The sequence below is a fragment of the Pteronotus mesoamericanus genome, unplaced genomic scaffold (assembly GCF_021234165.1).
Source record: "Pteronotus mesoamericanus isolate MK-2021 breed Mesoamerican mustached bat unplaced genomic scaffold, CSHL_Meso_final contig_502, whole genome shotgun sequence".
NCBI classification, from domain to species: Eukaryota; Metazoa; Chordata; class Mammalia; order Chiroptera; family Mormoopidae; genus Pteronotus; species Pteronotus mesoamericanus.
In genome coordinates, this window is record NW_026555187.1 from 8,303,039 (window position 1) to 8,325,186 (window position 22,148).

Here is a 22,148-nt window from a genome sequence, read left to right on the forward strand (position 1 = left end):
ATTCCACATATCAGTGAGATCATATGGTATTTGTCTTCTTCTGACTGGCTTATTTCACTTAATGTAATGTTCTCCGGGTCCATCCATACCGTCACAAAGGGTAAAATTTTCTTCTTTTTTATGGCCAAGTAGTATTCCATTGTGTAAATGTACCACAGTTGTTTTAGCCATGTATCTACTGATGGACACTTGGGCTGCTTCCATTCTTGGCTATTGTACTGTATTTTGCCGTGTATAATGCACACCCACATTTCTGTGAGCATTATACATGGGATTAGTATACCTATGGTATCTAATCATTATACTTACGTATAATGTGTATCCTTATTATTCCCTCAAAAATTTGGGCAAAAAAGTGCACATTATACATGGCAAAATATGGTAAGTTACGCTGCAATGAACATAGGGATGCTTATGTTCTTTTGATTTAGTGTTTTGTGTTCCTTCAGATATATCCCAGAAGTGGAAACGCTGGGTCATAAAGCAGATTGATTTTTAATTTTTTGAGGCAACTCCATACTGCTTTCCATGGTGGATGCGCCATCTGCATTCCCACCAACAGGGCATGGGGGTTCCCCTTTCTCCACATGCCCGCCAGCACTTGCTGTTTGTTGATTTATTGATGATAGTCATTCTGACAGCTGTGAGGTGATATCTCATTGTGGTTTTAAGTTGCATTTATCTGATGATTAGTGACGTTGAACGTCTTTTCATAAGTCTATTGGCCTCTTTGGATAAGTGTCTTCTCAGGTCCTTTGCCCATTTTTTAATTGGGCTGTTTGTTTTCTTGATTGAGTTTTGTAAGTTCTTTATAATTTTGGAATTAACTCCTTATCAGATGTATCGGCGACTATGTTCTCTCATTCTGTGGACTGTGTTTGCATTTTGCTGATGTTTTCCTTTGCGGTGCCGGTGGCTGATTCTCGTAAGGGACAAACCCCTGACATGTTGTTGCCACACTCTCTGGGCACACGCTCTCACTCCCCTTGGCCCTTTCTGGAGTGGACGCAGCCTCCGAATCAGGGCGGGGCCCGGTTGAGGAGGACCCGCCGTGTTTCCTGGGCGTGGTGCGGCCCCAGCCTGAAGCCCAGCTGGGTAAGGGGACCCCCGCTGCAGTTGCAAACTGGATCTGCAGGGGCGCTGAGCTTTGCGCTGGCCAGGCCTGATGCTTTTCGGGGGTGGATCCCAATGGGAAAGGATTCTGCTTGCTCTGTGGTGGGTAATTGAATCGCAGGCCCCATGGCCCAATCCAGTGGGGCAAACATCCGATCCATGGCCCAGCACCTGGCATTGTGAAAATCTGGGAGGCAGAGTTGGAAGGCGAGTCCCCGGTCACCTTGGCAGCGGGGTTGGCTCAGGGCGGCAGGGCCAGGAGGAGACCTTCCTGGGGTCATTGGAAAGAGTCTGCCTGCCATTGGTTTGCTTATTCAGTTTGTGTTTATTGAGTGCATGAGGGCCTTGTTAGGTGCGGCGGAGAACAGGGTGACTTGAGGACTTTGCCGTTGAGAGATAGAGGCTAAAAATGCCCCAATAAACAGATGCACAAAAATCCTTCGAACCTGTGATCATTGTTGTTGAGGAGACAGTGCTGAGACGGGGAGAGTGGCGGAACCTTGGGCGGACCTCAGGCAGGATGGTCAGGGTGCGTCTCCCTAAGAGGGCTGTGCAGGGTGTGAAGGAGCCGGCCCTGCAGTGAACGGGAGAAGAGGGGAGAGCAGCGGGGCCGCTGCGAGGAGACGCGAGGAAAGCAGGGAGCGGTGTGTGGAGGAAAGGCCAGGGTGAGGCTGGGAAGGCAGGCAGCCTTGGTAACCGGTTGGCATCTGATTTCTGCAAGCAGCCTGCTTCGTTATCGGAAATTCTGCCAGTAGGGCCTTCCCTTTTAGCACATTATTGCTTATTTAAGCTTTTGTGTTAATCTACGATGTTGCCAATGAGAGGAGCGCTGGGCCACTGTAAAAAAAACTGAGTCCTGTTGGATGATAAGGAAAGACAGACAGAGAATTAATTTGGGGACAAGGGGAAGTGTCTAAGGAACTCACACGGGTGTTAGGGGCCTGATGGAAGTTCCAGGAGCCTCAGGTGGCAGCCGGGGTTGTGAAAGGGGTAAAGAAGCACACAGCTGGACCACCTAGGCCCGCCCCTTTTCACAGGATGGGTCCTGGGATTGGCTAAACAAGTACTTTATCATTTAAAGAACTACTCCCTGAGGCTGACACACAGGCCTGAATTAGAACCCAGCTCTTGTTCTTGCACGAACTTGGACCTGGAACCAGAGGTTTCTTAGAGCTCTACTCTCCTCTGTATAAAATGAGGCTATGCAGACGTACCTAGTAAGATCTGGGGAGGATTAAGTAAGATGTGCTTAAAGTACTCAGTGCTCAGTAAGTGTTCCTTCCCTCCTCACCGACTACACTACAGTGTTTTATTAGAAGGCAGACACGTAGAAGGGCCCTGGTGATAATATTTGCCAGTCTTTCTTAAGTTCTTCCCAGTGGGAGAAGGGCAGAGCTCTGGTGTACTTTGGAGAATTGGAAAAGTCCTAGGCGAGGCGTGACGGTGTGCTCCTCCCCCGGCCTGTGAGAGGAGGCTGGGGTGGTCTAGTGGCCGGAGGTAGACTACTTAACCTTTCTGGGCTTTGTCTCTGGAAATTCGAATCAGGATGTCTGAGCAGGGGCCCCAGGGGATTCCAACGCACAGGCAAAATCCCTCCAGGTGATTCAGACCCAGGGACACTGGGACAAGGCCCTGTCCTAGTCCTGAGTCGCCCACCAGCGGGACAAGGACAGGGGATCATGGTGCACTTCCCTCGTTGGCCGCCAGGGGCTGGGCCTGCGGCATGCCAGCCACAGCAAGCTGCTGTCTGTCTCCTGCTCTGTAGAAAAACTCCAGGGAAAATCTGTGGTCGCACAGAGGATGGATGATGTGCAAGGTAGGTAATGCAGGGTCACTTGGGAGGATTGTGTGCTAGCCAGAGGTAAGAGGAGAAAGCCACGTGTACTCGGTTCTGTGAATGGCACACTTTCCTCTGCGCACTGGTGGATTTGGACAGAGAAGCCTCACGTATTCACGCAGTAAGGACTTCTGCAGGATGCTCACACAGCCTCCACTGAGTTGACCAGTAGTCTGTCCAGTTATAGCAAAACCAGCATCTAGAGAGAGGGCCAGTCAGTCCTGACCATTGTCAGCCACCACTCTGTCCCCCCCGGTAAAGGATGCATGGCGGGGGGTGGGGGGTGGGCAGGGTGCTGTGGGCAGGCGCCTTGGACCGTCTGCCCTTGGCTGGCCCTCTGCAGGCGCTACCCCTTCAGAGTTACACGCTCAGAGAAAATGGCTGTAGCGGCCTGGTTCCATCTGCAGAGATGAAGGCAACACTTCCCCTTCAAGTGTCCTAATCGATGCCTGCAGCTTTTGGCAAAGAATTCCGGTACCTTCTCTTGACCACCGCGTTAATTTTAACTTCTCTGCGGGCTGCGTCTGGGACCACAGCCCTTGGCATCAGTACTGCTGCATGAGGGGACTCGGGGTTTCTCCCCTTTGCCACATCTGGGCTCCGTTCCTTCTGTCAGCAATTTCTGTTTTGGAGTTCCTCTGCTCTGTGACATCCTGAACGTTATGCTTCTGCCGAGGCCCAGGCGGGGCCACAGAAGCAGAAATGGTTGCTTCTGCTTCCCAAAGGGGGAAGATGAAACCAGGCGCAGTGGACTGCCTGGGCCCGGGCGGGACATGCACCGTGCGGGGCGCTGAGGAACCGAAAGCAGCCGGGCAGCCGGTAGCACCCGAGCAACAGCGCTCCGTCTCCCTACTCCCAGTTCCCAGCAGGCTGCGTGTGCCGATTTCTTAAAAGTAATGACTGGGTGCCATCACTCAGACACTCATGCATGTGGCCCTGCCTTCCTGGCCTCTCATCCCTATCTGAGCGTAAGACATGAATGAGTGAGACTTTGGGAGGAATGTCTAGTCTCTGTGAACTCCAACTTTAAATGGAAGGAAAGTCGTGCTCACTTAGTGATGGAACAGGTGAGGACAGTATAGTGCAGGCGGTATTACACGGCACATGGTGTGATCTAGGCATGCGCAGAGAATAATGGGAGGGTGGAGAGAGAAGGCCTTAAGAAATGGATGCTGAGAAAAAAATTACTGGAGGTGCCTCAAATGATTCTGGAGTTCATTTTAGGATCGGAGGCTCGCTCTCTCTGTGCTTTCTCAGGCTATATGGCATGTGGCAGTTCATTTAGGGGAGGAATAGCCTAAAATGCAGGCAGCCACAGCCACGCAAGGGAGAATAAGCTGCATGATGATAAGGTTCTCTTACAGTTTCAGGAGAGGAGCTGGGCTGCCAAGGAGGAAGACCCAGCCAAGCGCCAGTGCTAAGAGAAATGCTGGAGCTGGGGATGTTGTTGACGTCAAAGACCACCATGATGGTGACGTGGAAGAATCTGCTTCTCTTGTCTTAGCAATGGGAGCATTTATTTCTGCACCAAATACTGAGGGCCCCTGCCATGGATCAGGCAGCTCACTGGTTCCTGGAAAAAGAGGAATGCAAAACTTTTAGCTTCTAGGGTCAGGCTTCAAGAGAAGAAATGGCCAGGTGATCACAACATGGTGGGATGTATGTTACCGTCGAGGTAAACACAGGAGGTTGTACTTAAGACTTTAGGAGGCAGGATGGGGGCAGGCTTTATCCAGGAGGTGATATTTAAGCTCACTTTTTTTTTTTTTTTTTTTTTAGTCAACCCAATTTAATATGGCCTCATGCGCCCCGAAGGAGGCGGTACCCGATTGGAGGGGTGTTTGCAATGTCCTGATACTCTGAAACTTCTGTGATTGCAGGGTCATGGAATCATCAGTCTCCTTTCTCCCGGACATGGTGCTGCCAATCTCCTTTACTCGATAGCCAGGTCTTTTAATATCTTAAAAACAATTGCAAAATCGAGTGTGCGCCCTTTCTCCTAGCTAGTGGGTAGGCTTCTTTTACTAAACTAGTCAGTTCTTTCAAGGTGGCATCCGTCCAGGTGTAGATCTGCAGTTTGCTAGAGAGCACGCTCCCACGAGAGAACTCATCCCTGTGGTGGTGGCGCCCGAGGGCAGTGAAGACACACAGCAGCAGAGGGCATGTCCTCTCCCAGTTGGTTGGCTTCTCTGGCTCCTTCTTAATTTCCTCCTGGGCGACATGCGATTCCACCGCCATCTTCCTCCTGTGGCCCCTGAGCTCATTTTTAGAGGAAGTGTTGAGGGAGAGGGAGGGAGGTGAAGGGGACGGCCCAGGGCAGGGCAGGCCGCAGTTCGGAGAAGGGGCAGTGTGTGCTGGTGTGTGTCTGCGTGTGCCATGAGCACGGGGTGGCGGTGTGGGCATCAGAGATGCGGGGTGAAGCTGCAGAGCAGGCTGCGGTCAGAGCCCGGTAGTCTCCTGGGTAGAACTCACTCCTTGTGCTCACAGATCTGTTCAGGCAGGTTCTCCCTCCCCATAGACTACTCAGAATGCCAGGCAGAGAATCTTTTCATGAGACCACTGTGTCATTTAGTCACCACACCTTGCTCTTTCTGGGTGCTGGGGGACGGCGGAGGCTTTGGGAGGGGTCACAATGTGGAACAGGCCATCTTACAATGCTTTTTCATGTTTGACATGCATTTAATTTTTTAAAAATTCAGAAAACTCATACCTGCAAATAGGTTTATGTATTCGGTAGAGGGATAATGATCTGAAACTTTACAAAAAATTTTCATGGGATGTTTGTCTACAGACAGTGTAAAAAAAATAGGGTGTATGAACAAGTTTATCAGTGCAGAGTGGGTGGAAAATTCTCCCCTCCCCTCTTCTACTTTACCGCATTACATAGGTCTGTAAGCATGTAAGAAAGGCAGACTGCAGGCAGTTCTTTTCCTTGGTCCATTAAAATTATTTGCTATGTCCTATGTGCCAATACTCTTAGGCTCTCCCTAGTCAGAACAATTAATTTAAACCTTATATCTTTGAATATTTATGAGTGGAAAAGTCAAATATGGACTAAGAATCTCGTATCAATGGCTATTGAAATTAGCAAGATATGGTTAAAACCATTACGATCAAACAATTCAGGAGCAGGAAAGCAGAACAAGAATATAAACAAACAATATAATTAGAGCTTTTTTTGTTTTAAATTAATTTGAATCTCTTTATTCACTTGCTTGCCAAGTGGCATTTTTCTTATGATTTAATAGGACATGTGACCCTCTGCTGCCCTACTCTCGACCCCCCCAGCCTCCTACAAGTTGTAACCTACTGTTGGCTTTCACAGATAGGAGAGCCCATTTTATGCGTTTTCAGACTTGTGACTTGAACCCGTACAGGCTGATACCAATACTTGCTGACATTAACTCACTTTTCTCTTAGCACATCACATGGTTGGAGGGGAAAGTGCTTCTATTTTATTTCCTAGATGCATAGCTAATTGGAACTTGAATGAATTAACCAGTCCAGAAGCTTCCTGCATGCCTCACAGCCCCTTTCTGGGACTTTAGAATTTACCAGAATAAGAGTGAAAAGGTACATTTCACACTTTCTGGACAGATAACCATCCAAAGTGGCCAGATGCGGAAAGATATTAGAACGTGCACCCACAGTAGACCCAGGATTATTTTATATTCATCTGGCTAATCTTTGCTGAGCAGTTGTGAGCCAATTAAATAGAGCTTTGTTTTTTCTTGTTTGCTGGATAGCTTAGATTATGTAAGAATTCTATCTATTGTTTGATCTCAAGCAGAGAAGCCCAAAACCATAGCTGCCTTTGGTTTTAGCCCTTGCACCTGCCTGGGCAACCTTACAAAGAGATGATCCCTGGTATATTGCTCAGGATTAATTGGGCCAGCAGTTTTCTTCCACAGGGATTCTAAAGCAAGAGCATCAGAGCATAACTTGGACAGGCAAAAGCAAGGGGTCCCAGGTCTGTTCGATTGCTCTGGCCAAGAAGCAAGGCCTTGAATGCCCACTGTAAGAGTAGACTCTCTGGGGAGTCAATACTCCACTGTGTTTCAAACTGATTCCAAGGAGGCTTTCTCCATGCCTCAGTTTCCCCTTCTTTTGGGACATAAGCTTTCCTTTCTTTCATTCTTCCTGCTTCTCCAGTTTCCTTCCTCGCTTTCTGCTTCATTATGCAGTATGGAGGCCCGTCTACAGTGCCGTGAATTCTTTGGGCACCTTGGGCACTGTGATTCCAACAGCTTTTCTCAACAGATCTGCAGGCACCAGCGAAATGCGACCCCCAAATGGGTCTGGGTGGTCGTGACTGTTAAAGAGAGCGGGGCCCTAGATTGGGCCATTTTTGCTTCAACAGGCGGCTGCTGAGGGCCGTGCCCCAAGTTCCTTGCGGGCCTTAGGCACGAGGACTTTTTCAGGGCAGGGCTGTCCATCCCAGCGGCGGACTGCGGGCTTCCCCAGCCGCCCCCCTTCCCTGCTTCAGACTTCCGTTTCTAGCTGCCAGGCCACGGACGCCTGCAGCCCGCCGCCTGCCCTCGGGCTGCATTTCCAGCCTCGCCTGGGGCCCGCGTCCCTCCCCGCCCCCGGGGAGCCCTGTCGGGCGCCGCCCCGCCCCGCTCGCGGGCCCAGGTCCAGCCGCCCCTCTGCAGAGTTGGGCGGCGCCGCGGCGAGCCCTCTCCGCCCATCTCCCTCCCCTCTGCTCGCTGCCATTTGAATTCCCCCGTTGACTCCAGGGCGGAGGCCGCGCGAGCCTTCGCGAAGGGCGAGGGCGGCGGGAGGAGGGCTCCGGCGCCCCTCCCGGGCGGCGCGGCGCCGGCCGGCGGTGCAGTCGCGCGCTCGCCGCCAGCGAAGCCATTGGCTCGGCGCAGTCACCCCACGCGGGGCTGCAGCGGCGGCCTCCGCGGATTGGCGCGCGGGCGGGCACCCACCGGGGCGCGCGCGGACGGGTGCGTGCTGCCCGGGCTGCACGGAAGCCCACCGACTCCAGGGTGGGCTCCCCCTCTTCGTCTTGATCACCCCGCCATCCTCCCCGCGTTGCCGATGCTGCCTTTGGGGCTGCCGCTAGTCACGGTCCCCGGTACCCTGGCCTAAAGAAAGGGCGCGAAAGGCGCGCTCCCTGCTCGGGCGCCCGCCCCGACCGCCGCCCTCCGCCGCACACTGCAGCATTTCGCGCTCTCGCGCCGCTCGCGCTCCCGCCTGCATCGTTTGCATATCCCACGATTGTGGCCAATCAGGACTCGTCTCTCCCGAAGCGGATGGCTTTTGCCTGAGAGGAAAGGGAGTGGCTGGCGGCGCATGCGCCGCGGTGGCCGACTTGAACCGAGGCTTTTATTGCTGTAGTTTATTTCCACCCCCTTCCCTCCTGTTCTCTCCCTCTCTTTCTTTTTTTTCCGCCCTAGCTGGGGCTGTGTTGGAGGAGAGGAAGAAAGAGAGACAGAGGATTGCATTTATCCCTTACGCTTCTGGAATTTGCCATCAGCAAGACTAGCTAAGCTGTTGCATCGTTTTAAATCCTGCAAAAAAATAACCAACTCTCTTTCCTGGCAATATTTGATTTAAAGCTGCCCTCTTGAAATTAATTTTTTCCCAGGAGAGAGATGTCTTATCAGGGGAAGAAAAATATTCCACGCATCACGGTGAGTTTGGTACTTGGGAAATTGCGGTCGGCCAGCAACCTTTTGTGGCACAGAACGTCTAAGTTTTTTTTTTCTTTTTCAAAGGAGGGGGAGGAAAAGGGACCCAACTTTTTTTCCCCTGTTGCTAAAGACGGCGATCGTGGTGGTGGGAGACGCAATCATACAGAAATATAAGCCACATGATTTGTGAGGCATTAAAATAGGAGCGTGAGTGCATTCCGGTCGTCCCGGGGAGCGCGCCAGAGCCTCCGTATCCTTTTATTGTCAGAAGGAGATGCTGCAGTGCCGGCCTGCGGGGTGTAAGCAAATGGATGCCAGATTGAATATGCATGGTTGGAGCTCGGATATTGTTCTCTGGGCTGCGTGCTGCGAGGCTGGACTCCGGGAGCTGGATGGGGCGATGGGGAATGGATTCTCCCTGCGTCTCCCGCCCCCTCCATAAAGGGCTTTCTGGAGTCTTCCTCCGGCTCCTTAGAAAAAGGAGCGGGTTTCAGCCTGGCGGCGTAATGACAGCGGCGGGATGCTGAAAGGGCAGGGTGTACCAGGATGTTGTGGAAACGGGAAGGAAAAACAGGGACGTGGTGATGAGCCGAGAAGGGCGGGGGGCCCGGCGTGGGCTTTTTGTTGACCAGGGACCGGTTTTGGGTGGCCCTTTCGTCTTTTTCGCCCTCTGGTTCGGGGCTGGGACCCTGGCAGGGCTCTGGGCTCGCTTCCGCGGGTCTTTCTGCCCCTTCTGCAGCCGGGGAGGCGTCCGTGTTGGCGCATACAAAGCGGGCTGGGAGGGTGGGCTTTGGGGACAGCGCCGAGCTGGGCTCCGGGAGGTAATGGCGCTGCGCGTCGCGCGGAGCAGATGGCCCGTCCCGGCCTCGGCCAGACAATGATCACGGCGGCCGAAGGTGCCGGCGCCGTTATGGGGCCTGGGGTGGTTAGTTTGTAAACCACGAGAAAAACATCTACGCGACGAACTGGCGATGCTCAAGCGATGAACGCAGGTTCATGCCTCCACCGCGCCCATCCTCTCCCCATCTTTTCCTGGAAAAAAATTTCTCTAGTCCTAGTTCTCCGCTTTCCCCTAAAAATCCTGGGGAGGGAGGGTGGAACGCGAGGGAAATTCATTGTTATATAATGATGTGCAATTGCAATTGGCCAGCTGATTGCTGGGTAAAACCCAGGGTTGAGGCAGAGACCGAAGGAATCTTTGAAAAGTGTAGATGTGCAGGGCTGGATTGGAGGGCGCGCTTTTGCTCTGGTTTCCTCCTTAGCCACGGGCACCTCGGCTTCCCCTGGATGCACCAGGGCACACCCATCCGCAGGAGCGAGATGTGGAAACAAATGCACGGGGGAGGGGGCGTGTGCTGGAGGGGATTTTATAGGTGAGCACGGCTGCTCTCCAGCGAGGGTGGGTACTAGCTTTTTTAGAAGGCCAAAGACCCAGCCAAGATCCCAAAGGGCCGTGCGCGTGAGGCCGGCGTTCTGTATTCTCTGGTGGGAGGACCGAGTCCGGAGAGTAGGGGTGCAGAGCAGAGTCGCTGCCAGCCTCAAATAATTTGCAGTCTTCGTGAATGAAAAAGGCAGTTTCGTTTTGACAGTGTGGGGAGGAAGGAAAAAAAAAAGCAAACAAGACGGATTTTTAAAGAGCGCCCCCTCTATCCTTAAAACTGGTTGCATTATGGAGGACCTATATAGCACGGTTTCCCCTCTTTCCATCATCACGGCCAGCCTCTTATGTAAGGAGCCTCTGGAAGGCACTAGAGGGAACGGGGCTGTGATGTTTCGTTTTTTTCTTAATGTGATGTTGGCTGGGGAATTCGCAGTGGTGCCTGGGACAGGCACCGCAGCAAATGAGGGAGCAGGTGGTGAAGGGCAGGGCTTCGCCTTGCTCCCCGGCAGCGCCTACCCTCTCAAAGCTGCATCCTGCGGGGGAGATCTGTGTAGACGGAGGAAAGAGTACTGGGTCAGGTGGCCTGAGGCCAGTGAGTTAAGGGTTCTGTGCCTCAGTTTCTTTCTGTGTCATGGGGTTAAGAATCTGGCTCCATCCACTTCTCTGATTTGTTTTGATGCTTTGATGACATGGTGTACATGACGAGATTTTGTAAAGGTTCTTATATTTACCGTATACAAGGGCCCAGGGATCGCTGAATATTTAGTCCCAGTGACTTCCCAAAGTCTACGGCAGGACAGAGTGTGCAGAATTTAAATGATCTTACTGTTTTTTTTTTTTTTAATCATGTTAAACAATAAATACTTTGTAAATCCACATGTGTACTTTTGCATAAAAGAACCTTCTTGGATCTCTCATAGTTTATATTTTATTACTGGTTTGTCATAATATTTTCTTTGGTAGAAGCTAAATATAAATAGCACTTACTGAGAGTGTTGTTTTGTAACAGTTTTGAGTTAACCATTGTCAAGATGAATACCATTCCTTTGAAATATTTTGCATATTAAGAGGGCAATCTAAGGTTTAACTTGTAACATTTCAGCCCATTGTGGGATGGCACAGGTGTATATCCACTGAAGGCAGGACTTGAACATCAGCAGCCTTTGGGATGGAGATGACTCACAATGTAACATTTTCTTTGCATTCCTGGCCCTCATGTGCTGCTTGTCATGTATCTATTTTTCCACTAATCATACATAAGTGCATCAACAATTCATGGTAGACTTTAGGACTTGCCGTCTCATCTCCTTACCACATTTTACCTTTTCCTTAACAACTTAATAGTTAAAATGGTGCACACTTGAAGTTCTTTTTTCTTTCTTGGCTACAGTCACCGTGATTTACCTCAAAATGAAATGCAGATACAATGAACACGCTGAACTGAAACCTTGTTGTGGTGGAACCAAGTGTGTTTGTGTTGAGTTTGCCATGACAACAGACTTTTGGTTAATTCTTCCCAACACAAAGCTTGCCAAGAACTGACTTCCCTAAATGCGGGTGTATTTTTTTTTTTTTTTAAATAAAGTTTAGCCTAAAGCCATTTAAAAAGTGTTGTCTTTTGAAAAGAGGGTTTTTTGGTTGGTTTGTTTTTAAAATCTGTGATAAGCTTTGTCCTTTCCCAGTATGTTCTGACTCAGGTGATGAATAGGTTGCAGCAAACAGGCTCACCAACATCACTGAATCTTCCAAAATTGCCTCATTTTGAGCATCACTTGAATAGTGAAAATGTATCCTTAGTTCATTTGTCTTCGCACCAGAGTTCCTCATGGGTCAAGTATGTGTGGTGACCTTATTACGTCTTTGTTTCAGAGTGATCGTCTTCTGATCAAAGGAGGTAAAATCGTTAATGATGACCAGTCATTCTATGCAGACATTTACATGGAAGATGGGTTGATCAAGTAAGTGTAACTCATTATATAGAAGAATTTGTGTACTTCCCAGTATTCCCAAGCATTTCCTACAATTCACACGCATAGTACCAAGCTTTAGTGACTTCAAAGAGTGACTTAGTATCTGTTTAAGCCAATTTTGATTGGTAGCAATTAGTGAATTTGAAAACTCAGATTTAGAGAATTCAAAGCTGCAATTAAACGCACACCCATTTCCTGACGCATTATGTAATTTTCTATTTTTAACCTAGGTGACACAGTATCTTCCTGTTGCCAGCTCAGATGCTTGCTTTAGGATCTATTGAGTAGATGAAAGGTTTTCCTAGAACGTAGTTGTCTGCATGGCTTGCCCAAATGAAGGACACAAATGTGAAGTATATCCTCTTCCGTCAAGATAGCACATCTGCTTTCTGAATCAAGGATCTAAGTGGTTGGGGCCAAAGGACAACAAATTAATTACCAAGTAACACAGACAAATTACTGGCTCATCCCGAGGGAATTTCAGGTTTTATTCTCTAAGTGCCAACAAACACCAGTGAGACTGCCCTTGTGTTGATTGTGTATTGTGTTACTAACAACAGAGCGGTTACTGCATTAGGGTATTTTTGGATTCTAGAGGGTTAAGTGAGCTGAGCACATGCCAGTGTCCACGTGCCCTTCCAACTGGGACGGCGCAGAGGGCTCCAGAGAAATAGCACATCTGTTTAAAGACAAACACTGCTGTAAATGACATCTTTTGAATAAGCAGCATTCATCAAGTGCTGCAGCAAACCCGTCCTGAGAAGTGGAAAACTGCAGTGGATGTGTCTGTTGCCTGGAAACTCACACCCTGATTTATGAACCTAAAATAGGTCTTGCCATTTCCACATTAATGTTTTCTCCATGTGCGTTTGCTCATGACAGTCTCGCCCCAGGCGCTCACATACCCTGATCGTCCCATTTCCCCCAGTCGGAAGGCAGCATCAGCCCGTCCAGCAGGACCCAAGTGAGCGAGCCCGGGTGCTCCATTCAGTCGTCACTGATTTGTTTTCGAACTTTGTCAACTTCTCCTTGATTACTTTGCCATTAAAAAAACAAAAAACAAAAGCTGGTAGAAAGATGTAGCAGAGATTTAAAAGACAATTGGAAATGAATCCACGTTTCTCAATATAATGAATATTAATTTTTTTGCCATTTATCTGAGTTGCTAAAGACATGCTTCCAGATTTTCAAATCACTTTAATCATAGCATTCACTTTTATTTATTTTTTCTTTCGCCCCTATTTTCTCAACATTGCAAAGGATCTGGTGAGAAGTACATGTTTGTAAAGTACAACCAGGTCTGGAGAAAATCGCTATAGGATAATTAGTTCCACTTTGTGTTTATAGAGAAAGTGTAGTGGCATTTTATGCAAATTTCTTGGAGTCTTTGTTATTGGATCTTGGGGGTTTCCATCAGGCCTCTGAGATCTTATTTACCTTTGGTTTTCTAGTAAGTGCAGCATTGCCTTTCAGTTGGGGGGAGGAAGTGGGGAATGCACATATATTATGAATAATTGCAGTAACTGGAAAAGTCTAGGGAACATAGGGAAGGGTAGGTTAGGGCTTGGGGGAATTGTCTTTCAGATTTCATTCGCCTGGAGGACATTTCATTGACCCCCACTGTCGCACCCTCTCCCTTTCTCTAGGCAAATAGGAGAAAACCTGATTGTGCCAGGAGGTGTGAAGACCATCGAGGCCCATTCCCGGATGGTGATTCCTGGCGGGATCGACGTCCACACCCGCTTCCAGATGCCCGAGCAGGGGATGACTTCGGCAGATGACTTCTTCCAAGGCACCAAGGCAGCCCTGGCTGGCGGCACCACCATGATCAGTAAGACAGCTTAAAACAGTCACCCTAGCACTTGGGAACCTTCATCACAGGAGGATGAGTCTGTGTTGTTTGACTCTTCTAGCAGTTGCAGAACTGAGCAGTGGATCGATCTGCCGCGTGAGGGGCAGCGGGGTGGGGAGGGCCGCTGGTTGTCTTGTCTTACTCGCATTTTCTGTCCAGCTCTGACTTCTGCAGTGAAACTTGAGAATACGGATCCAGAGAACTGTGGTAGGGTAAAGGGGGCGGCCTCTGGCTTTCTCTGCTTATGGACTTTTAGACAAAAGTTAACTTGAAAATGGGATTTCATTGTGGTCACTTTGCAAACATAGCATTTAGAGTAACCTTCAGAGCTATCAATTTTGAGCTTTTGCTCATGAGTATTTGGTTCTGATTTTTCAAGAATTCCTGAGGGCGCATCTTCTCAGAAAGGGGATGGGGTGTAGCGAATGTTGAACCAGGGATCTCTGTTCCAACGATTGGAAAATAAAATGGGAGCACTTCTTCCTGGCCTGGATTTGACATAGATGGAATGGGGCGGTCCTGCTTGAGAAGGACCCGCAGGTGGTATTGGTTGTTGTTTAGATGATGTTGCTCCTATGGATAGCTCTTCTATGGATAGTGGGGTGCTCTTCATATTTTGCTTTGAAGGATTTATGCTTTTCATTTTGCCAAATCTAAAGTATCTTTCCTGGGGTCATAGCACACATTAGGAGTTTGCTAGTGACTGGTCCATTTCCAATGTGCCCACTGATTGTCCCTTCGACCAATAGCATCTTGTTTCTGAGGAGGCAGGCAAGCTGCACAGTGGCCCAGCTGGCATGTATTAAAAAAAAAAAAAAGATTTTATCCAAGAGTGAAAGCCAAGATACAATCGGTCGTACAAGCTAACAGTTCAGTTCAGAAGAGGGTCAGAGTTGAAAGAACTTAGCTATTTATGCTTTAGGAAAACCTGTCTTAACTGGTTGTTTTTCAGAATGATGGTCTCTTTATCTGTGACTTCAGGGTCTCTCCTTTCGGTCCCAGCACGTAGAAGAACGTTGCCCTGCCCTCCCCGCCTAGCTTGAGCTCCCCCCACTTTGAATGCCATACCCACCTCCCCGTGGGGTCTCAGCCCTGGTCTCGCGCGTGTCTGCAGACCAGGGACCACTCTCCCGCCTCAGCTCTCTCTCCCTGCCCCAAAAGAGCCTCCACATTGAAGCCTTAGTATTTCTTTCTTGCTGCACACGTCACCGTCCAGCCTCGTGGGGGAGTTCTCAGGGGGGCCTGCACTCACGCCTTGGGACTCTGGCCTAGTGGGGAAAGCCTGCCGTTTGGTCGGTGCCATCGGTCAAGACGCACGTGGCACCCTGGACACTCCCGTCCCTCCTCTAAGGCCACACGTGAAAAGCGCCGAGTGCCTGCTGTCAACCTGCAAGGTCAAGTCAAGGTTCTCGTCTGCCTCTGGCATGGAGTTCAGATGGGGTGCCCGTAGGCCCCTGCATTGGTCACGGAGGGTTCATAAGCCGCAGGTGACATTTCCTGAGTGAGTGGTCAGTGAGGTCTGTTGTGGGCGGAGTTGCTAGCCAGAGCCTCCGTGGCGGAAATGTCCCCAGGCGGGAGCCTGTAGTTCTGGTCTCTCTCCAACACCAACTTGCTGTGTGACCTTGGCAAGTCACCTCAGTTCTTCGGGCTTTAGCTGCTCATCGGCACAGTGGAGGATTTGCACGAGATGACCCTAGATGTCCTTTCCAGCTCCCACATTTGACGAGTCACTGAGCTCAGAGACAGAGTTTGCCTCTAATAAATTGCACTCTGTTCCACAGATACAGAAGAGCCGTGTTCTGTCTCAGACACACTCGAAGGGCCCCGTGAACCCGCCTCTCCTCTCTGTCACTCTGGAGCACGCTCTCCTCATACGGGACCCATTCTTGACCCTCTCCTGCTTCTTGTCCCTTTTGTGTCTTCCCTTCCCCTCACCATCGCCATGTGGGTGTACCCCTTCTTGCCGACACCCCGACTTTCTCCTTGGCCTTCTTTCTCAGCGGCTATGCGCTTTCCCTTCATTCCAGGCGGTTCCTTCTGTGCAGGGACAAGGGACGTCCCCACGAGTCCAGCACCTGGCCCAGGGGATGGGAACAGTCAGCAGTTGGCCTAATGGCAGACGCGAATGAAGGGGAAGAGAAAAGCCAGGCTGCCTGCCCCGCTTAGCCGGGCGGAACGCGATCGCGGGCAGTCACTGGGGCTGAAGAGTAGGGGACCGAGTGAGCATACGCCGAGGCATGCAAGCCGTCAGGAGGGGCAGGGGTGTGGTTGAGCTGTCGTCCCACACTCCCCGCTTTTACGACCAGAGAAAAATGTTAACGGGTCTTAAAAATGACCCCCGCGGTTACTGACCGCTGTAGAATTCCCACCAGCCTGCCCTCTTCTCGGCTGGCTGGTCATACTCTGTGCATTGCTTCAGGTCAGGGCGTGGCCCAGGCACGCTTTTCAGGGAGGGAGGCTTGCAAAGAGGAAGAGCTAGCTTACGGTGACTTCATTGGTATCTGCAGTCTGCTCCTTTGATGAAATCAGAGCTGCTTTAATGAGCACCAAGGCCAGAAATAAATGTCTGGAGCATGTTGAAGAGATTCAGGTGCAAACTCGCAGAAACAAGCCATTGAAGTACACTGGTATGATGAAGCCTGTAACGCCTTCCTCCCGTCTTTCTGGGTGTCTCCAAGCTGTGTCACTGGCCCTGCAGCCGAGTCGCCGTGTCCCCCTGCTGTGTGTTTCCCAGGCCTGAGGACCTGGGGGCTTCATTTCCATCCAAAATGGCACTGCCTGCAGAGGAAAATGCAGCCGAATGTTCCCAGTTTAAAAATGGAGGTGATGCACCAGCAACAGAAAATAATATTATTGCCGTCAGACAGAGCCTTCCATTGAGACTTGCCTATGAGACCTTTGTGTGAGGCACTCAGTGTGGGTGGAAGGAACACCCTTTGCCCTTTCCCTCCAGGGATGGGTGGGCAGAGGCCCCAGACATGCCCTGAAGGCAGCATCCGGACTGGCCGAAGGTCCCGAGGACGCAGGGGTGCTGCTTGGGGACAGCGCAGCCGGCTTCCCAGCGGTGTCGCGTTCTCCATTGTTAAGACCTCAGGGTCTCCAGGAAGCAGATGGGGACGGTCCTTGATTTTAAAGAGGGGAAGACGGAGGCCAGAGGGAGGGGCACAACACGCCAACACGTGCCCCGTGCTTCGGTGCCGGTGGCCAGTGATCCCTGCCGTTGCGGCTCCACCACCACGAGCTGTGTGACTTGTCTTTAAGTCTCAGTCGCCTCACGTGCACAATGGAGAAAGTCGTTTCAGGTAGCGGCATGGAGGCATCGGAGCAGTGCTGGCCGTAGTGATAAGCACTGGGATGCGGTTGTCAGTGTTATTCATCTCACCTCAGGTGCCAGCAACCTCCCGCCTCTGCAGAGACGTCCCCCCCACCCTGCCCGCAGTGAGTCTCTGCAGAGAGAAAAGGGGCTGCAGGAGGGTCCACCCGGAACGTTTGCTGGGAGCAGGGCCTCTCTGAACGCAGTCAGCTGGGTGTTTTCCGACCGCATTTCTCTGAGCGCAGTCAGCTGGGAAGCGTGTCTGAAAACACCCAGCTTCCTGGGCCCCACCCAACCTGTCAAAGAAGAGAATCTGCTGGTGGGACCTGCGATTCTGCATTTGAATCTGGTGATTGTTTGAAAGTGTGGATCTCGGGGATCCCCAAGGAACAGGAGCCCCAGCTCATGGACGAGAGCCTGTCAGTCATTTTTGCTCACCTGAATACAAGGCTTCCCCGCAGACGGCGCAGGACCCCAGGCACAGCACACTGAGGGGCAGCTTCCGCTCCCCTGGGTGCCACCCAGCAGGGATCAGGGGGACGTGAACACAGGGAAGGTGAGGACAGACGGCCGCTGCCGGGCTGGAAAGGGCTCCCATTCCTCCTGACCTCTGGATTCGTCACTCGCCCTCTGAGTGGGGCTCCCCCTCTGGGCGGGGCTCCTCCCGCCCCGCCGCGTGCCACAGGCCCTCCGCGGCCCTCCCCAGTTGGATTCGCCCTTCCTCCCGCCCCCCTCCCTCCGTCTGGCGCCCAGCCCCAGAGAGGCAGCACCGTCAGCAGGCCCGATCCCCCAGAGGCACCCTGTGCTGAATCGGAGCAGTTCGCCTCTGTTCTCTCTTGCACCCGTTCCTTTGCTGCCCCTGACTCTGGCCCCTGGCATCCCTTCCTCCTCTGAGGAGTCTCGCTGCCGCCCCGATATCTGGCCCCCGCTGCCTGGGCTCTCTCTCCGGCACGGCATGGAGCCTGTCAGTCTGTCCTCGGAGATCCCTGACACCGGCGCCGCCACCCCCGCCCCACGGCCCGGTCCCGCGGCTCTTCTTGCTCAGAGAGTGCCGCCCAGCGCAGAGCCCTCCTCCGCCCCGGGGCGCAGTCCTGCTGCTCAGCCTGCACTCGCGGTGTCGCCTCATTCAGGCGTGCCCTTCCCCTCTTTCCTCTGGGTGCCACCTCTGTCCCCAAGCCCCTGCTCAGCCCCCTTCACTGAAACCTATTGTTGCTTCCTGGCACCTCAGCAAACGTTGGGCTCTTATCCCGTGGCCCTGACGACATTCCTCTGGTGTCACAGTTTGATCACGGCTCCTCTGTCGCTTTGGTTTCAATGTTCCCTGCCTGGCCAGCCGCGCTGCTCCTGAGTCGCTCACCCCATCCCTGCCTGCTGTTGGACGGACGGACGGACAGATGGACGGATACACTAACAAGGACTTGGTTTTATGCTTCATCTGACTGGTGCCAGAAGACCGAGACTCCCGGGGCTGGAGGAGGCGCGCAGGCTGTTAATTGTGTCTGCTGCCTCTTCTCCAGCTGCTGCCGGCCCCCACCCACCCCGGTGCCTGCCGGGAGCAGCTCTGCTGCCCCAGTGTGTGGGGGAGGCAGGCGGGGAGCCCGAGCGGCAGCCTGAGGTCATCGTGGGACCGCTCCCCCCACCTGGATGGCCCTCGAAGGTGGCAGGAGAGCAGCCCTTGTTCTGAGTGCGCAGGGGCCGCCGCAGCGGTCACTCCCCCGCTCGGCCCAGCTCCTGGGGGAGCCTCTCCCGGAGGCGGGCGGCCTGCGCCCAGGCGAGGTGGCGTCCCTGCTGGCTGGGCTGCCCTGGGAGACGTGGCTCCGCGTCCCCGTGGCACAGCCACTGCTTGTCATTTTTCATCCATGTGGCATTTGGGTTTGCTCCCTGCTTCTGACGAGTACACGTGTGTGAACACACATACACTATAATATGAATGTGTCTGTAATTGATACTTTGATTATTCCCTTTGCATCATTCATTTGACTCGGGTTAGAAAATGTTTACAAAATAGCCCGACCACATCAGACTAAAGTTTCAAAGTCCAGGACCAGAGTTGTCACCACAAAATCGGCCCACGGCCTGGCGATTAGAAAGCCACGCTATCCGACGGCGGTTGGTGCAGGCTCGCTGTCTCCTTCTCCTGAGCCCCCTCCCGGGTCCCACGTGGGCAGGGCCACACAGGGGCCGAGGACCAGCCGACACTGTGGGACAGCAGGGCCTGCTCAGGTGTTTCCGTGCAGGTCGCAGCCACCAGAGGCTGGCCTGGGAGAGTCTGTCCGCTCCCTGCGACATTTTGGGCTGACCACCTAACACCTGGTGCCAAGCAGAGTGCAGGAAGAGAGTGAAAAAATGATGCATCCTGAGAAACAGCGCAGCTGTTCCCGGAGGCCCGGTGCGCAAGATACTAAATGCTTTTCTCAGGGTGGGGGCTGCCGGCTTGGGCCCCGCCCGCCAGCCTCCTGGCCTGTAGGATTTAAGGTCTGCCAGGCGCTCCCAGAGCGGGGACAGTTCCCGGCTGGGTCGCTAGGCCCTGCCTGTGTCAGGGACATCGCGGCCGTTACCCTAACCTCCCTGGGGTTTCTTGCCTGGCTCCTGGCCTGAGAGCTGGCAGCTGAGGGGGCGGGGTGGTCCTCCCTGCAGATGGTGCCTGCGTCCCCCTCCTCCAGTCCTGACTCGGCCGTGAGGGGTGGGCACAGGGGCTGGGATCTCAGTACCGGGAGGCCCCCAAAAGCGTCCTCTGACTTGCCAGTGAGGGGGCACTCAGACCGTTGGGACGTCCCTGCCAGTCCCGTTGCCCAGAATGACAGCCGGAGCCGGGGAAGGCTGTGGGAGAGGTGGAGCCGCGGGGCTCCACGTGGTCTTCCTAGTCTTCGGACGTGGGGGACAGGCTTTCAGTGGTCAGCATCCCACGGGCTCGGGTCCGTGTGGCTGTGTAAGAGCCTGCATGACACACACATGCCCAGGGACGCTCATGTTCTGGGTCCGGCCCAAGGGAGTTGGGCGGAGACTTCTGGATTTCCCTGTTTATGGGTCGTCCGTGTACGTGGAAGCTGCTCATGCTGCCGCCTGAAAAGCGGCTGCATGAATCGGGACCTGAACCTCATTCGCTTCTGATGGCTTTAACGTTGTTTTCCTGGGCCACCCTTCTTTCATGTGAAATCTGTCCCAGGTCCCTCTACCTGGCAGATGAGCCTGATGCAGACAGAGCTGCCCTGGTGGCAGCGTGGGCTGTGGTGGCCCAGCGTGTAGCTCCCCGCCCCCGCCCCGGCTTGGCAGCCCTTGCTGGGAAGCCTGGTCTGGGGGAGGCCCCGCGGGAAGCCCCCATCCCGCCTGCCCGCCCCTGGGGCTTCCCTTCCCTCCAGAAACGGCCCTGTCCGCCTCCCTGTGGAGCGGTAGGAAAAGGGTGTGTAGTGAGAAGGAGCTCACCCACGTAGTCACTTAAGAAAACTCCTCACAACCACACTGTAACTGTTCAGTGGTTTTATTTAACATACCTCCTTCTCTTCAAGACAGGAACCGGGACAGGACACTCTTTCACTTCCCCTCCCGAGGTTTGCTTTGCTTTTCCTGAGAGCCCACAATAGCCGAATACTGTTTCTTTGAAAAATCAATGGCACGCATTGTCCAAGGAAAAATGCCTGTCTTGAGGAGGGTTGGTGAAGGCCCTTGCGTTTTTCCCCACTCCATTTGAGGCCCTCTCCCCTTCTGCCCTTCTCCCCTTCTCCCCTCTTTGAGACGATCTCCCGGGAAAATGATTATTTATTTCTTTGGGTTTTGAGGGCTCTGCCTCTGACTTGCTGCTGCTGTTGGGTGAAGCCATTAACCCAAATTCCTTGCTTTTAGTCCATCTTAACTGCCATGGTAATGATACAGGGGCATTACAGTGAGTAGAAATTAGAGTTCTTTCTGGTTAACCCATTTGGGAGGCAGCTTTCTTTGAATGTGACTAAATGTTCCCCTAATGATAGAGAGGGTGCGGCGGGGGTGGGGTCTCTGGTCGAGGCTGACTATCTGGTAGAAGGGATTTTGCAATGAGCCAGGGCAGTAGTTACAAACCTCAAGTGCACACTAGAACCCCTGGGGAGCTTTCATAAAATACAGAGACCAGCGCTTCTGACTTCACTGTCCTGGTTGGGCCCGGGCTCTGGTGGCTGTAAGCTGCCAGCGTAGGGGTCCCGGACTGGCAGGCCATGCAGACTTGGCAGCGGGGCCCTCCAGGGCCACGAGCGCTGGCCTAGGTGCTTGTTCCTCCAGCGAGACTTCTGCGGAAGCTGAACGGATGTCTGCCGAGGTTTTCTGAAAGGCCCTCTGTCCCCTGCTGCATCCCGTCCTCTTTTTGAGAGGAAGGGGACTGATCCCCCAGTCCTGACCTGGGGCGGGTGGGTTCTGCCACCAGGTGCCCTCCAGAAGTGATGAACAGGGTGGGTGGAGCTGATGCCACCGAAAAGGGGCTCCTCCTTCGGTTGCTGTTTTTGGTGTCCTGAGGTTTTACTTGGCTAGAGCACCCTGGTTAGGACTTGGAGTTAGTGGGATGAGGGGTGGTGAGCAGGATAGGGTGGCGGGGGGGGGGGGGGGGGAGATGAGAGGGAGGGGACCGGGTGCAGCTGGAGCGGGGCTGCGTCCCCCCTGTGGGCCACCTGCTGTGCCCGTTCCCTGAGAGAACCAGGCTGCTGCCTTCGGGTTGACTCGACAGTGTTTATGACCTAATCTCCCGCTAATGATAGGTCAGAACTGGAGCCCTTCCTTGTGGAGAGCCTGCGAGGGGAAAATCAAACGAGCCTGGTAATAACACGGAGTCGCAGGCTCGTAGGGCGGCGCGTGGGAGCCTCCGCCCGGCGTCCGCCCCAGCCGGTGAGAGGCGCCGGGCAGTGTGTCCGAGGGTGAGAGCGTGAGGAACACCAGGGGCCCAGGGGCGCGCCGAGGAGCAGAAGACGTTCGTTGAATTTGCCTTTCTAGTACTTGTTCTCTGAGCGTGACCATCTAATATATTTCTAGATGCTAGCTCCATGTTAAAAAACGGAGACCCTTGATTCCTATTTCTTACAG

General features: G+C 52.8%; 1 protein-coding gene and 1 pseudogene across 2 annotated transcripts in view; one reads left to right on the forward strand and one right to left on the reverse strand.

Moving 5' to 3' along the window:
* DPYSL2 (dihydropyrimidinase like 2) overlaps window positions 1-22,148 on the forward strand; it is a 103,635-nt gene that overhangs the window by 25,952 nt on the left and 55,535 nt on the right. Inside the window, exons 1-3 of one of the 2 annotated variants that reach the window (XM_054578996.1) lie at window positions 8,270-8,589; window positions 11,840-11,928; window positions 13,587-13,771. In XM_054578996.1, coding sequence (XP_054434971.1) covers window positions 8,551-8,589; window positions 11,840-11,928; window positions 13,587-13,771 — 313 coding nt within the window. In that variant the 5' untranslated portion in view covers window positions 8,270-8,550. Of the gene's footprint in view, window positions 1-8,269; window positions 8,590-11,839; window positions 11,929-13,586; window positions 13,772-22,148 lie in introns of those variants that run through there. The other variant, XM_054578995.1, reaches the window with a different exon arrangement.
* Window positions 4,740-5,212, reverse strand: LOC129075027 (histone deacetylase complex subunit SAP18-like; annotated as a pseudogene).